The following is a 16,526-nucleotide window of genomic DNA, read 5'->3' as shown; positions in this document are numbered from 1 at the left end:
TATACACTGATGTTTATCATTTCTTCAAAGGTGCCTTTACTGATAATCATGCATCTACAGTTCCAGATAATAAATTCATGGAGACCATTCATTTTTCTAGTTATATGTTACACAGCAGTTTCTGACAGAACACTTTATATGCACACCTGTTTCATTGGTGATGTCCTCTCTGTTTGTTTTTCATTTTGTGTTTTGTTATTTCCCGCAAAGTGACCATTTCAGTCCCTCTGTGCTCTTTTTCTATGTTTATATGTGTGTTTTTATCACTGTGCAGAGTTTAAACCATTAAAACATGATGTTAATGTTTGACAACAAATATTAAGAGGAGCTGCATAAAAAAAAGAAAAAAAGATTTTGGCTTTCTTCTCCTGTGCCTTACTTTAATCTGCAATCATGGTCTCCAACATGAGCACATTTCATAAAACACAACTCTTACAAGTTAATGTTTTGCTTCAAATTACTTTTAACAAATATTGTACGTGCATTTCACTGAGAAGAAAGAAATCAAAAATCAACACATAATCAAATAATGATGTCATGTTGGAGACCGCTGAACTAAAGCAGATTTGTCCTGCTGTACAGTACGCTTTCTGCTTCGCCCCTGATAGAGCAATATTCCAGAGCTGGCTTCGCTTATTTTAATCATCATCATCCTTAGCATCATCAGACTGATGATGTTCAGAACCGCCTAGTATCATTGTGTTGCAGCACATTAAAATATTGTCGTCTTAACATGTTTATTATTCTATCTTTCATCTTATTTAAAAACCTGAAACCTGAACTTTCCCTCTCTTACTGTATTTCATAGTGCTAAGTTTAAGTATGAAAATGAGTTATACTGTTATCTGATAAACATACAGTCATTGTTTAACGTTGGTTAGGAAGGACAGTATCGTCCCTGTTGTTGCCACGTGCTGAGAGGTGCTGGTTGTGGTATTAGTCACCTCATCTGCCTTCAGTCTGGCAAAGTTTGGCATCTCCCCTCTGTGTTTGAGAGAGACTGACTTTGTTGGGTAGCACTGATAATAGTGGCAAGATTAACAAAGGCCTTGATCCTGTTAAAATTGAGCCTCGATTGAATCATCAGACTGAGACACAGGCCAGGTTTTCCTCTGATTGGATGCAGCATTGGCCTGGGTTGCTGAGCCCAGTGGCTGGTTGATGTCTTTGTTGCTGCTCCTACATGTCTCTCATTATGACGTACCTCAGCAGGGTCTGCTTGGCGAGCTCATTCTAATTCAGCAGCAGATCCAGCGGCACGAGGAGGAGGTCCGGCGGGCCGCGGCAGCCAATAGTGCGCGTCCCCCACCGCCAGAGCCTGCTCCCAGTCCGCCTCCGAACCCCAGCCCCCCTCAACAGAAGCGCAAGGTGAAGGTCCCACCCCACTTAGATCTGCCCTATCCCACCAAAGTCTCCTAAAAAATCACAGCTGCAGAGAAGAAACAGAAATAGAGAATATATTCTAGGACAATTCAGTTTCTACCAGCCACCCTGTCAAATAATAGAGCAATTTAACACCAGCAGTGTTTCACTGCCTTCTGTGGTAACAAGGTTGAAGTCTGTTGCACCTTTAACCACAACCAGCATCACCGATTAGTGTGGCTGGATGTGTTCAGAGGTGTGCACCTGTTAACCCACCAAGCAGTGATGTCTCAAAGTACCGACTTCCTTCACTTAACATTTCAACATCACTGTAGCGAGGTGAGAAGTTAAACCACTGAGGGTCAGCAAAAACAGGATTTTCAGCAGATGTTGAGTTGCTCTTTAAATGACTCGATTATAAGAATAGAGCTGGCAAGTTGAGTATTTCAAAGAATCAGAAGATCCAAATTTTAGAATCAGTGCTTTGTCTTGCTCCCTAATATACAGGGCATGGTAGACACAACAACATGAACAGCTGCAAAATAGTTAAGTCACTTAATAATACACTCCAGTGCTCTGGCCATGCAATAAATGGATAGACAGCAACATTTTAAAATAGAATGCAACAAAGTATATCGCTGTGAATCAAACAACTACTCACTGGCTTAACATATTTATTGCATTGCTGTTGCATTGGATTGCATTATATTTTACAGATGTTTGTGTCTAGCTCTCTACTTAATGCCACGGCATTAGTGCTTTAAATTAATTGTTCTAACTGTTGAAGCTCTTTTTATAATAATTGTAGTGCAGAGAAATTCCTTACGCCTGTCCCCTAAAATACCCAAGAGCTGCCTCCATGTATCATCCCATAGTTTGTCAGGCTAAGCTTCGGTTGTGGAGAAGGCATGCATGGACCTTCATAGCCTGGTTCCAGAAGTACAGTGGTGTAGCTCAGTCTCACTCTGTCATGCAAATGGATGGATTATCATCAGCAGCACTCCATTAATGTACGGAAACACTGCATGGAGTGGAGTGGCAACCAGCTGCATGGTGTGAGCTGCACTTTTTGAAATTACCGTGAATGGACCCAGCTAGACTTCACTATTTTATCAACAGCAAGGTGGAAGCCTTAAGCTTACGAGCTGTTATGTAATGCCTAAATGTGTGTCTTACATAATGAAAATTCAAAATATTTAAGTACACTGTTGGTGCTTATTGCTAGAAGGTAACTAAGAGCATATTTATTGTTGTATGGTTTAGAAATAGTTTTTTGTAAAGTAGTTTGGTGTGTCTTCTTGTTAAATTCCCTTTTCTTCTGCTGCCGATCCCATTTGTTCATGTATGCTGTGTCTCCTGCTTTCTGTCCTGTCTCTCACCCTGACAAACATCTTCAAAATATATATTCAAATGAGGTTTGCCCAATCATGAAAAATCTAGCTGTATTGACTCAATGATTTTGTGATTAATTTCAGCTGTATTTTTCAGGGCTCTCTCTGTGATTTGTGCCCGTTTGTGATTCATAGCTTGTTGATCGAAGTGGAGTAATACCAGAATGACAAGTGTCTGCCTGAAACTTGATTTTTGTTCCTCTCTGTATGCATTAACTTGACTCTCAACTCTGGTTCTCTCTGTAATACAGTCTGCACGTAATGAACCTTCGTGGTGCTGGTGGGATTTCGTGCTCGTGAAATTGCACAATGAGAGAAACGGGGAGCCCTTATTTTCTAAAAAGAACAGAAGCATTAACTCAGTTTGTTGCTGTTCTTTTTCTGTTTTTCCGCTTCCACGTCTAGTCATCAGACAAAGAAAAGATTGACCAGCTTCAAGAAGAACTGCTCCGTACGCAGGTATAGTAGATTCGTTGTGTGTTACTTCTATCATACATCTCTTCCAAATCGGATTAAAGAGCTTTTATTTTTTCAGTATTTTTACTATTGTCTTCTATTCTGCGATATAAAATTGCCAAAAAATGGCCAAAAAGTCAAACAGGTTAAGATCTTTGTTAAACTGAATAATTGTTTGTACTATGCTGTTCATACAGCTCAAAAAAATGGTATGATTTCACCACTACTGTGGATGAATTACCGCCACCAGGTTTTAGCAAAAATGCTCTTCAATATGTAAATTGGGACTGATACTGGTTTGTTTATAGATTCTGTTGTTTATCCAATAGCTCAAATATCAGCGCATGCTGGAGAGACTGGAGAAGGAGAATAAAGAGTTAAGGAAAGTGGTGCTGCAAAAAGATGATAAGGGGATTCATCAAAGAAAAGTGAAGGTGGGTTGCTGATACACGATAACATAATTTTAAAGTTCTCCCCATGAGGCTTCAGTTCTACTGATACAGGATTAATGTTTGAAATTCTTTGGGTTACAGTGGCTGTCATGTTGCTACATGTGTTTGTAGTCGACTGTTGTACTGAGTTTACTTCCTTTTGTTATGTCATTATCACTCTACATAAAAGGGTCGACTAATTACAATGTAAATATACATATATTCTAATAATTATTGCTTGTGTTTCACCTCATGTAGAAATCTCTTATTGACTTGTATTCTGAAGTCCTGGACATCTTGTCTGACTATGATGCCAACTACAACACCCAGGACCACCTACCCCGGGTAAGAAGGTGTCAAATGTTGATACTGCTTTATTTCTCTTTCCATTCAAAAATTTTAGAAGAATTTATTTTTTGACATTTTTTTTCTGATACAAATGAGGCAAGACACATGCTTATTTTCAAAATGTTTTTTTTTTGTCTTTTTGTTTTGTTTTGTTTTGTTGTTGTTTTACCAACATCTAGATGTTTTTATTGGATCCTGATCTTGATGCCTCCTGTTTTGTTTTATACTTTGTGCTCACTCTTGGGCTTACCCGTCCTCTTTTTGTCATCCTCTGTCCTCTGTTTGTTTATCTGCATTTTGTCCAACCACACATCTTCTGTATAAGGTGGTTGTGGTTGGGGATCAGAGTGCTGGAAAGACGAGTGTACTGGAGATGATTGCCCAGGCCAGGATCTTTCCCAGGGGCTCAGGAGAGATGATGACCCGCTCTCCTGTCAAGGTACCACACAGCCTGATATTTGTTTAGCCTTTCCTTTAAAAGGACAAAAAAAAATGTACACATTTATTTGCACATTTGACATATTGTGAGAATTTGTTGTCATGAAATTACAGTGTTGACAGCCATTTCAAGCCAGAATTGATAATTAAGGAGTTAAGATATTTTGTAAGAGTAAAATGTGTAGGAACACAGGTTTGATGGATTTCTGTAATCTATCTGAGCCCTTGAAACTCTTATTTCTGCAGGTGACACTAAGTGAAGGCCCCCACCATGTGGCCTTGTTTAAGGACAGTGGCCGAGAGTTTGACCTTACCAAGGAGGAGGATGTAAGTCACAATGTCGCTCAGTCCATCCACCCAAAATGAATTTTAGAACTTTTTATCTGTATTCTCACAGTTGTATGTGATATTTCTTGCTCTGTCTTGCAGCTGGCTGCTTTGAGGCATGAGATCGAGCTGAGGATGAGGAAGAGTGTGAAGGAGGGACAGACCGTCAGCTGTGAGGTTGGACACAGTGCTGTTTAAGCTGACACTTGCTGATTTACTTTTGTAATGTTACATGAAGTGATTATTTTTATTTTTTGCATGTCAGACAATATCCTTGAGTGTCAAAGGCCCCGGTATCCAGAGGATGGTGCTTGTTGACTTACCAGGAGTCATCAGTGTGAGTACATATTCTTAAATTTAAAAAATTGGGAATGGTTGCGAATTTCTCTTACTATACACTGGATACTTTTTTTATTGTATACATTTGCACATTTCCATATTATAAGTTTATCATTTGCCAGATTTTTATTTTTTTCTTTGTCATATAAAAGCCAATAGACTAAACGTAACTTCTCAAATATTGTAATACACATGCAGTCATTAAATGTATTTATTTTTTAATGTGTGTCTCTTTCAGACTGTGACTACAGGCATGGCATCAGACACTAAGGAAACCATCTTCAGCATCAGCAAAGCCTACATGCAGAACCCCAATGCAATCATCCTCTGTATTCAGGGTGAGCCATAAGGATACTTTCCACAGTTGCAGCAATCAAATAAAGGCCTTATTTGTTGTAGTGAGCAGGGAGATGGTCTGCTAGAGGAATTAAAGCCTCTTAAACTTTTGTCCCATTGTTGTGTTCAAAACACCAAATCTCAGTCAGTTACATGCTTTTCATACTTCTTGCGCTTCTGCTTGTGATGATTTGTACACCATTATCATATTTCCTGTGCCCTCCCTCCAGATGGCAGTGTGGATGCAGAGAGGAGCATTGTAACAGACTTGGTTAGCCAGATGGACCCCCATGGGAAGAGGACCATCTTTGTCCTGACCAAGGTGGACTTGGCTGAGAAGAACCTGGCCAGCCCCAGCAGAGTAAGATAACTTAACTGTACTTAAATCCAGCACAATGGAATCATTTATGTGTAAAGTGCCTCACTTGTTCACTTATTTCATTACAATTATTGTAGTCATAGTATGGATCTGTTTTGTAGTTGATGAATTCTTGACTCACTAATTCAGTCAATTCTTAAAAGTGATAAAAATCTATCAAAACCATTGTCACCAGTAGTTGAGCGGCATCAAGAACACGGAAATAATGAGCAAAGACTCTGAAATAGATCAACAAAACAGTTAAAAACCAGTTAATAAGTGTCAGACCCTGTGAGTGTTGGTTCACGGTGGAAATGTTGATTTCTGTAAATTAAAGAATATGGTCTAGACCTGCTCAATATGAAAATGTCTGGAGAAATATTGTGTTTTTTATTGGTGCTTTATAAATAACATTTTCTCATCTTGAAGCTATCTGCAGCTGCTCCACAAGAGGGAGCTCAGCACCTTTATTTTAATGCTGGGGAAGCTCGCACTGCAGCTGGACTGGCGTGAGAATTTAAGTCTCTGTTTTACATTTTCTCTTTCAGATCCAGCAAATAGTGGAAGGAAAGCTGTTTCCCATGAAGGCCCTGGGCTATTTTGCAGTGGTGACCGGAAAAGGTAGCATCTGTTACTGAAATCATCATGTTGCTTTTAATGTCACATTGTTTGACATAATCATGCCTGAATTTACTAACTTGGCTTTATGACACCAGTTGTGATAACCATTGAGCTAATTTTAGACCCTCTGTGGTTTTTCCAACACATTGTTAACACACACACTTACATTCATATCGGGATAAAATCAACAGTGTGAAAGGGGGAGAGAGGGGGGTTGACAAAGGGCCGCTAGCTGGACAGTGCCATCATTAATGGGGCACTTGCTTTATCCACTCAGTCACCGGACACCCCGGGATAACATCCATTCAGATATGCTTGTGTTTCTGTATGAAATCCAACATTGACTGTGTTGTTCTCATCTCGTGCAGGGAGCAGCGCTGAAAGCATTGAATCCATTAAAGACTATGAGGAAGACTTCTTCCAGAACTCCAGATTACTAAGGCAAGTTGCACCTGATTCACAAAACATTATGCTTCATCAAATGATTTAATTTAAAGTTGACTTTGAATGTATGTATTCAACAACCAGGGATGGCATGCTGAAAGCCCACCAGGTGACCACAAAGAACTTGAGTCTGGCCGTCTCTGACTGCTTCTGGAAGATGGTCAGGGAGTCAGTTGAGCAGCAGGCTGATGTCTTCAAAGGTGTGACACTCACAGGAGTAACCTTTATCCCAGGGAGGGTTGACTGATTTATATGCCTTGTTAGTTGTGTCATTGAGTGAATGTTTATATCCATGCCTTTTGAAGTCCCAGTCTAATCGTGTGAATGGACATTGTAGTATTGTATTTTATCTATTAACTGTACAGGGAACAGGTGCTACCACTCCTCCTCTCCTCTCCCACCTCCTTGTATTGGCCTTTTTCAGCCCACCCTGCCACACTTCTCCACTCCCTCAGTCCTGCCTTCCAACTGCAATTAGTCTAGACAATCTCAAGCCCATTGCTAACAGCACGGGAGATTTATGGCCGTGAGACTGCAGCTCCCATAGGCCCATTGTGTAGCATATCGATCCATATCCCATCAAATCGCACACAGCCGGCTTCCATCCTCCATGCTTGGCGCCAGCATGGCCCCACAAACCAGCAATTAGCCTAATCTCCACAGTGGATAGGGAGCTGAGGAAAGGGACAGCAGACTTGGTGTGTGTGTGTGTGTCTCTGTGTGTGTCTCTGTGTGCATATATGAGAACTAAAACTGTGACTTTTGATAAAGAGTGTGTGATTGGCCCCATCCCCTCTCTTCCTGAGGGACCAGTTAGGAAATTGAGTGTGTAAAGTCCTCGCCCACTTTTATTAAAGGATAGGCACCATTTGCAGTCTGAAAGCTGCCTTTATATCATACTAAGTTAAAACAAAGCAGCCCTGTGCCTGTATGTTCATTGCCTGTTGACTAGAGAATCGTTGTTTGATGGTGCGTAAAATCAAAGGAGATGAGTTTCATCAGGCATGAGAATGAGCGCTAGCTAAATAATGACACATAATATGGTAGATTAAATTTTAAAAGAAAGGTTTGGTCCGGGTTAAGTTTAGGGTTTGAATGGTGATGAAACCATTAATATTAATTATAATTTGACTTATGTAAAATGTAAATTTAGGGATTGTCCATTGTGTAAGTTTTGTGTGAATCAGATATTGATTTTCTCTGTCCCTCCTCACCTCAGCATCTCGTTTCAACTTGGAGACTGAATGGAAGAATAACTACCCTCGTCTGCGAGAGCTGGACAGGGTGAGAAGCACAAACAGCAAGTGCACTTAAAATAACACATCTACAATGCTCTTAAACCCCTAGATTACATGAAAAAAGTCAGTATTTTTATTAATGGGGACAAAATGCTGCAATGTGTTTTTTTTAATGTTTTCTATATGCAATATTTTTTACAATGCATATGTTTAGATATCTTTGATATTTAGGCTGTTATGAATCCATTGATACCAAATTCTTGATTGTGCTCCTTGCCATCTGTTAGATACATTCATTTTGTATCATGCTATATTTGTTCTTTAAGCAAGTGGGACTGTTGTTTTTTTCCTATGAATAAACAGTAGTCCAGTGTGCCTCTTGGCGAAACCAAAGAACACTTCCACCAAAGGACATTCAAAATTTCAGTTTCAGGCACAAATGAGCCCAACAAAATCAAAGTATAGAGAAATGAGAGTATGGTACCTCATCATAGATACAAAGGATTAGTGTTAAAATAAATGCAAGAGTTTCGAAAACAAGAGATGCACACCATTCAGTTTTTCCAAAGGCACATAATAACAATCCATTTTCTTAATTTTTTTTCCAGAATGAACTCTTTGAAAAGGCTAAAAATGAAATCTTGGATGAAGTCATTAGTTTGAGTCAAGTGACCCCACAACACTGGTAAGTTAATGATGAGCTGGTATCTGTGTTTGATTATTTGCAGTTACAATCTTTATAGAAATCAATGGTACTATCTATGATAATTTTGAATACAGGTAATAATCTTCCATTACACAGAAAATTATGTCCAAACTGATATTGTATTTTTTTATGAAATACATACATTTAAAGGCCAATATTTTAAATTGTAAAGCCCTTTTTTAACTAATCAACAACTCAGTGTTCTTTTTTAAATGTTTTTTTCATTTTTGGAGTAAAGATGTGAACCAATTCTCCAACTGCACCTCTGGTACTAGGGTCAAATTTCACTTCTAGCATTGAAATAATTTTTTTTTTTTCAGCTTGTTAACATTAGTATATTATTCCCTCTATGTAGGATATTGGTCTTAACATGATGCCACCCTGTGAGGACTGAAAAGTGTACATTGTCTACCCTGGCTAAAAGCAATTACATCATGTATTTATACTACAGCACTCAACCCGACATGACTGGAAAGCTATTTTCTATCAAACCTCAGGTCTTTCTCTCAGTGCCTTTACCTGTGCGTGCATATACGGTTATTTCTCATCCTCAATGAGGAAAACCTTGCTAAATGAGATGTATGCATGGTGTTGAGGCTGTCCCCAGTGAGCGTGCCATCAGTTCTCCCAGATCAATACTCTGATGAATGGCCCACGGACGGGAACAGGGGTGGCCCTGTTAGCCAGCCAGCACTATTGGAGATAGCGCTTATTGACAGCGAGGAGTGCTAGCCTGAACAAAAGGGGAGCCTAATGAAATATGAGCATGCGTTTATGATAAATGAGAGAGGCGCAACACTGGTCTGATCTCAGGGGGACTTGGGCAGGGTTTTGTTCTATTGTCACAATGCCCTGGAGAGATAGAGCGAGTGTGGAGGCTGTTAGCTGCTAACAGGGTCAGACTGGAGCTGTATTGGAATCTGCAGTCAAGTGCAATTGCAGCAGCACTGACTGCACAAGTGAAAGCAGCTCAGAGAACGATCTTTTCTTACCCCACCAGGTCACTTAAGTAAACTGAGCTGGACACCTATTAGCAACTTTGCTACAAACAGCCTTACCTGAGGACTTGACAGTTTATTCTAAATCTAAAAATAAGGATCAGAATCTAATAAAAATAAATTACATTCATCTACGGTATGGTTGAAGCACCTTCAGCATGCTACTAGAAGTCAGAACCAAAATCACAACAGCTAGAGGTGCCAAACAGAAGATATCTTCTTCACTCCAGTTACTGGAAGTTGGCATAACTCATCTTTTTCTCTCCTAGGGAGTCCATTTTGCAGAAGAAGCTGTGGGAACGTGTTTCCACCCATGTGATTGAGAACATCTACCTGCCTGCTGCTCAAACAATGGACTCGGGCACCTTTAACACCACAGTCGACATCAAGCTGAAGCAGTGGACCGACAAGCAGCTTCCGCACAAAGCACTCGAGGTAACGGACACTGTCATGCCAATGACAGTTGCATGAAATACAATCAAACTTAATGTCTACCACATCTTGTAAGTTGGGCCTCTGCTGATATGAGGACACTTTTAAATAAAAATTGGTTTTTGAGTTGGTTCCTCATGTTGTATTTATGTATTTTTTCAACAATTTTTACTTATGAAAGCAGAACAAGTACAGCAATTATAAATGTTACATATAACCATATTTTTTGTTTTCCTGTAACTATAATATCACAGCTCAAGAAGTAGTATAAGAATAAAAGGGGAATGCAAAACCAAAAAACAACAAAGGAAAAACAAGTAAATAAAATAAGTAAAAAGAAAAACTGGGTGGGGGCAAGGGGACCCATTAGAGAGTTAAACATTGATATTTAATGGATTAATTGGGATAAACTGACTGGTTTCAGAGGCACCAGCATACTTATAGATCAAGTTAAGAAGGACAGATCACACATATGTATATTAAACAGGACAGAGATTTGATTCTTAATCTGAAGGAATTAATAGGTTATTAAGATACTCATTGAATGGTTGCCATGACATAAAGAAGCCACCAGTCCCTCAGAGAGAGAGAGAATTTATTTTTTTCCAAGCTTAGAATTTAACATTTTAATAATATTCAAATTCTATAACTTACCATTGTAATGTACTCATTATTTTTTACTGATTTTATTTGGTTCATCACTATGCCACAGACTGCAGAAATGTAAGAACGTATTCAATCAGCCAGTAGCGTTGTGGTAATATGAGCCTCCTTTTTCCACAATATACTTGGCCTCCCATTAGGTTGCCTGGGAGACACTGCAGGAAGAGTTTGCCCGCTTCATGGCTGAATACAAAGGCAAAGACCAGGACGACATTTTTGACAAGTTGAAGGAGGCTGTGAAGGACGAGAGCATCAAGAGGCACAAGTGGAATGAGAGGGCCATGGACAGCCTGGTAAACACACCGTAAATCGACTCACCAAGTGTGCAAGGGAACACACAGTAGTTGACTTAACACCTCCCAAAGCAGAAACAGTTGATCGTGTGAATTTAATTTTACAAAGTGGTCTTGCTAATATTGATGCAAATACACATTTGTTACAGGAAGACGTTGTATGCATATCAGATACTTTGCATCTCCACCAAGTTTTTCTTCGTGTGTGTTTTTGTCAGAGGGTGATCCAGCACAATGCCCTAGAAGACCGCTCCATCACAGACAAGCCTCAGTGGGATGCAGCAATCCAGTTCATGGAGGAGACCCTGCAGTCACGCCTCAAAGACAGTATGTTAGCCACGATGGCCTCAAACAGTGTCACATACACAGCACTAGACTCACCTCTCAGTCTTAGAGGGCCTATTGTGCAAATTTTCAGGTTAATGTATTTCAGGTTTCTATTAGAACATGTTTACATGCTTTAATGATAAGAAACACTCTATTTTCCCTATACTGACTGTGCTAGAACACCTATATTCACCCTCTGTTCAAAAAACTATTTTAGTCTGTCTCTTTAAGCCCCCCTCCCTAAAAAGCCCAGTCTCCTTTAATTGGTCCGTGTTTGGGGGGGCAACTGTAAGGTTAACGAAGTATAGCAGCACAGTAAAGAATCACTAATTAAAACTTCCTCATCAAAATCTTCACAACTAGACATGTTAGAGCTGGGATATTATATCCGAATTGGGGAGAAATAACTAACATTGGAAACCAAGATAACATATTTCCCTGACATTAGCATGTATAGGGGTACGTAATGCAAACACTTGCAGCAGTGTGCCTGGAGCAGATGACCATATAAGCAAGCCATTATGGAATATAAACATTTGACATCCGATTAAATTACAGAACAAATTCTTAAATGTTAAATCTATTCTTGAGTCTGCTCTGGCACATTTACCACATGTTGAGGTAAACTGAGTAAGTCACACACACACGTTAGGAAGAGGACAGCCTGTGAGAAGTGGTCATGCTTCTGTGCTGTCTTGTCTAGTCTGGTGTAATTTCCCACAGTAACGGCTCTGTTTCTGTGGCACCACAAATGCTCATGATACATAATCTCACATTTGTGTGAAATACAGCGATAGAAGTAACATGCTCACAACACACATTTCAGTCTCTTTTTGATTGTCTTTTCTCATTGTCTCTCTATGTTTCGTTTCTTCCTTTTTGTAGCTGAGTCAGTAATCAGAGATATGGTGGGTCCAGGCTGGAGGCAGAGGTGGCTCAACTGGATGAATCGCACACCAGAACAGGTCAGAGTTTGAGGGGTCTCTCCTAATTTCAGGGTATAACTGCTGTATTTTTAGAAGCAAAGACTTTAAAGTGGAAAGATTTTAAGGCACTTACTTGACTGGTAGATACCAGTAGCCCTATTCGTTTTAATCATGAACAGTATTCAAAGTCTAAGAGCTTGATAGAATCACACTACATTAAGTAATCATCTAAATCTCAACTCCCATTTGCCACCATGAGGACAGAGCTCAATTTTTTTCTCTTTGACCTTGTAGCACATTCGGAATGAAACAAAAAATGAGCTGGAGCGCCTGCTGAAGCTACACGATGAGCATACAGCCTACTTGGCCAATGACGAGGTCACCACAGTCAGGAAGAATCTGGAGGGACGAGGGGTTGAAGTTGATCCTGTGCTGGTGAGATCAAAACACCTGTGTCTCTCGCCTGTTACACAAGAGACATGACAAATATTACAGTATTATAAATGCTGACAAAAGTGAAAATCCAATTTTCCTCATTGTTTCTCAATTATTTTTTTGTTTGGTAGTTTTGATTGTTTTGGTCTTTGTTATTTTCCATCTGTAACATGCATCTAGTGTCTTTGCCTCCTTTTATTATGTTTAACACCCATTAACTGTTATAATACTTAACCTCTTACCTCATCAGATCAAAGACACATGGCATCAGCTGTATCGTCGACACTTCTTGCAGAAGGCGCTGTCTCACTGTAACCTCTGCAAGAGAGGTTTCTACTACTACCAGAGACACTTTGTTGACTCTGAGGTAAGAAGAGGGGATGAGTAATCCTGAGTTGTCTTTCTTTTCCACTTTATTCTCAACTAAATTTAACATCCGTACGTGAAAAGCTAAGATGTGTGCCTGCATGTTTTATTACAGTTGGAGTGCAATGATGTGGTACTTTTCTGGAGGATCCAGAGGATGCTGGTCATCACAGCCAACACTCTCCGACAGCAGCTCACCAACACTGAGGGTAAGAATTGTGGATACAAAATATGACAACTGTCATTTAGAGAAAAAAATTGCAACAATGAATTATTTTGGAAATCACATTTTGAATTTATATCAACCTTTCTACCACTGTTTTTTTGTTACATACCCAATCCTATAAGGAAATCATGCATTGCCTCTCAAGTTTGGATAAATTGTGTAATTTGTCATGTTGTTGGGTTTGGCTGTTTTGCTCTGGTACTTATGAGCTATTCTACAATGCTGGCAGGTTATTGCTGGAATTTTTATGCCATACTGACAGTTAAGCTTTTTATAGAAGGAGTACATTGCAGCAGTAGCACTTTTCTTCATTTAGGAGTAGGATTCAACACTGATTTTAATTGACAGAACATTTTTTTCATTTTCAAAATTCATGATCATCATGAGTAACCATACAAAATCATATTCTAGAAAATGGTCCAACTATGGTTGACGGGGGCAGCTGGGTAACCCCTGCAACCAGTCATTGATAACCATTTAATGATAAAATTGGTCTCACTATAGCTGAAAAGCACCGTTCATTATATAGACAATTCATCTTACAACCATTTAAATGGTTGTATTAGTGCTCAATGGGAACATAAAGAGAACAATGTGATGCGTTGTGGTTTGATTGAATATTGATCGTTATCCATTATTTGCATGTGTTTGGTCCTCCATCGTCTTCTCAGTGCGCCGTTTGGAGAAAAACGTGAAGGAAGTGCTGGATGACTTCGGGGAGGACAGTGAAAAGAAGACTCACCTCATCACAGGACGCAGAGTCCAGCTGGCCGAGGATCTCAGTAAGACACACAAAGACATACAGCAGATAAATAAGACAATAAGTTCATTAAAACAACAAGCAAACACTTGAAGGCCATGAGTAAGGAGGCAGTCTGTCACCGTCAGCTTGTCCCTCTGGTTCTTGTAGAGATCATGCAAGTGATTTGAATCAATCAAATTTGTTTAGTAAATGGTTCTTTCATATGAGATCTTGAAGTTGTCAATAGGTGGCACTAGTGCTAAAGGAAATGGTATTGACCAGTCTCATATGGCAGTATCCAGTGCTGTTCAGTATCCATTCAGTTGAAGCATCGATCTAATACAGTGCAAAATAACTTGGATGTCAACTGGAAATTTGCTTTATAAGCTCATTTTAAGAAAAATGCACTCTTGCTGTTCTCTCAGACACTTGGTTAAAATTCTTAATATAATAAGCAGTAATGCTGCTGCATTGTCAACAGGGGCATGTACACTGGTGTGCACTTGTCTCACAAGTTGTTGGGCTGGTGTAAACTTTTTTACTAAGTTTATCATTTTTTGGTACCTCACCCAAACCCACTATGTTCATCCCCACATGTATGGCTGGCCCCACAAGTCTAAAAATCTGTTTCTGATGACATTCATCCTATGCACAAATATGCATTTTTTACTCTATATCTGGGGTCTGTAATTGATGTTTGAGTGTGTGACTGCAGCAGTGTGCTGGCTGTCTGCCTGTCAAGTCTAGCCACCAGCCCAGCTCTCTGTTAACACAACTCTGCTGATAAAACGCAGCACAATTTGCAGAGTGCCCACATGCCTAAAAGACGAGCCCAGACTTGCTTTCTCTCTCTCTTATGTCTCTGTCCTTTAGAGTCTCTTTCTGACAAACACACACACATCAGAGCATGGTGACTGTTACTTAATCAGCGACAACACATACATTATAATAGACACCCTCTTTGATTTTACTAAATGGTTTCTCTCTGGACTTGGTGAAATGTTTTATTCACTTCAAATTGGAAAATGCAGTCTGCAGTGCTCCAGAAGCCTCAGGTGTTCCTGCATAATTGTAAAAAAATGTTGTTCCAAAATCAGATATCCACCACTTAAAATGATTGACACACACCACTGGCCACCTTTATCTGCTGCATCTAAAGCTATGTTAGTGTTTTGGTTTAAGGCACTAAATAGAATAGTTGAATAACTTAGTGATATATTTTTAGATTTATTTGGAAAATCTTGAAATATAGTCGTTCTAACTAAATGAATCATAATTTTGAAGTTTTTACAAGGGTCATGACCCAGACCAGAGCACACAATACTGCGAATGCCGCGTCCTCGTTTTGGTGGGATGAGTCATACCACCAGTTTGGCCCTGGTCTCAGTGTGAGCCTGGCACCAATGGTAACCAGAGACAGATAACGAATATTTCTTTCTTTTTGGCACCACAAACTACCCGTCTAGCTGTTTACCATTAGTCATGTCTTGGACTCTGCCACCAGTGACATGACCAGACCTGTACTCATTGTCCGGTCTATCCATGGATGTGTAAATCTTGATTAATCTGCAGGGGATTTACAGCAGTTATTGGGAGTGCTATAGATAAGAATAACTTGCCTAATTTTTCCCTGCTGACGCATGATTCAAGACATAAACCATCTGTTGAGAGGCTGTTTAAGCAAATGACCAATCTTCCCCTTTTCCCCACCTGTGAAAAACAGTTTTCTGCATGTGTACAAATGTGTGTTTACATAATAGATTCAAAATCAGTAAATGCAGAAGAGTTTGCCTCAATTAAGTTGGGTTAAAAACATCTAGGAATGTGCTCAGTGTAGTCTTTGGACATTGACACTGTGCACATGTGCTATTTCTGAACCGTTAGTAAGTTCTGAAAGACTGATCTTGGGGGTGTGCCCGACATATCCACTAATTTTTACCTGTCTGCTTGCTGAAGGGTCCTTTTAACAGCTAGTACAATGAGGGTTGAGTCGTCTCCAGCGTTGGTCTTATTCAGCAAAACTGCTTGCTAAGCAGAGTCTGTATTCACAGAGCAGCATGTGAGGCTTGTTTCCATTACTGAACTCTCTGTGGGACACACACAAATAATCGTAGTTCCTGTAATCACAAAGACACACACAGGCAAGGGTTATTTACACACACACCATTTTAATCTAATTTACACCATCAAATCCTTAAAACCTCTGAAAGGCTTGCATAATCTAGATTTTAGGGATTAAAAGACATAAAAATGTCTTAAATACACTTCTAAGAGGTAATTAAAATATGATTCATGAATGTGTATTTTCTTTAAAAATCCTTTG

General features: G+C 39.6%; 1 protein-coding gene across 4 annotated transcripts in view; it reads left to right on the top strand.

Moving 5' to 3' along the window:
• The window catches only part of opa1 (OPA1 mitochondrial dynamin like GTPase), a 49,117-nt gene that overhangs the window by 7,810 nt on the left and 24,781 nt on the right, over positions 1-16,526 (top strand). For 2 of the 4 annotated variants that reach the window (XM_042516025.1, XM_042516019.1), the window contains 23 exons: positions 1,213-1,368; positions 3,159-3,212; positions 3,539-3,643; positions 3,899-3,985; positions 4,314-4,427; positions 4,673-4,753; positions 4,856-4,930; positions 5,019-5,090; positions 5,331-5,430; positions 5,659-5,789; positions 6,335-6,407; positions 6,776-6,848; positions 6,936-7,051; positions 8,071-8,135; positions 8,698-8,774; positions 10,063-10,228; positions 11,029-11,181; positions 11,400-11,508; positions 12,394-12,473; positions 12,729-12,869; positions 13,120-13,236; positions 13,351-13,444; positions 14,133-14,243. In XM_042516025.1, coding sequence (XP_042371959.1) covers positions 1,213-1,368; positions 3,159-3,212; positions 3,539-3,643; positions 3,899-3,985; positions 4,314-4,427; positions 4,673-4,753; positions 4,856-4,930; positions 5,019-5,090; positions 5,331-5,430; positions 5,659-5,789; positions 6,335-6,407; positions 6,776-6,848; positions 6,936-7,051; positions 8,071-8,135; positions 8,698-8,774; positions 10,063-10,228; positions 11,029-11,181; positions 11,400-11,508; positions 12,394-12,473; positions 12,729-12,869; positions 13,120-13,236; positions 13,351-13,444; positions 14,133-14,243 — 2,350 coding nt within the window. The remainder of the gene's footprint in view (positions 1-1,212; positions 1,369-3,158; positions 3,213-3,538; positions 3,644-3,898; positions 3,986-4,313; positions 4,428-4,672; positions 4,754-4,855; positions 4,931-5,018; positions 5,091-5,330; positions 5,431-5,658; positions 5,790-6,334; positions 6,408-6,775; positions 6,849-6,935; positions 7,052-8,070; positions 8,136-8,697; positions 8,775-10,062; positions 10,229-11,028; positions 11,182-11,399; positions 11,509-12,393; positions 12,474-12,728; positions 12,870-13,119; positions 13,237-13,350; positions 13,445-14,132; positions 14,244-16,526) is intronic. The other 2 variants (XM_042516039.1, XM_042516031.1) reach the window with 1 other exon arrangement.

The sequence above is a fragment of the Plectropomus leopardus genome, chromosome 3 (genome assembly GCF_008729295.1).
Source record: "Plectropomus leopardus isolate mb chromosome 3, YSFRI_Pleo_2.0, whole genome shotgun sequence".
Classification (NCBI taxonomy): Eukaryota; Metazoa; Chordata; class Actinopteri; order Perciformes; family Serranidae; genus Plectropomus; species Plectropomus leopardus.
Note: the sequence above shows the minus strand (reverse complement) of the source record. Positions and strands in the feature narration are given on the sequence as shown.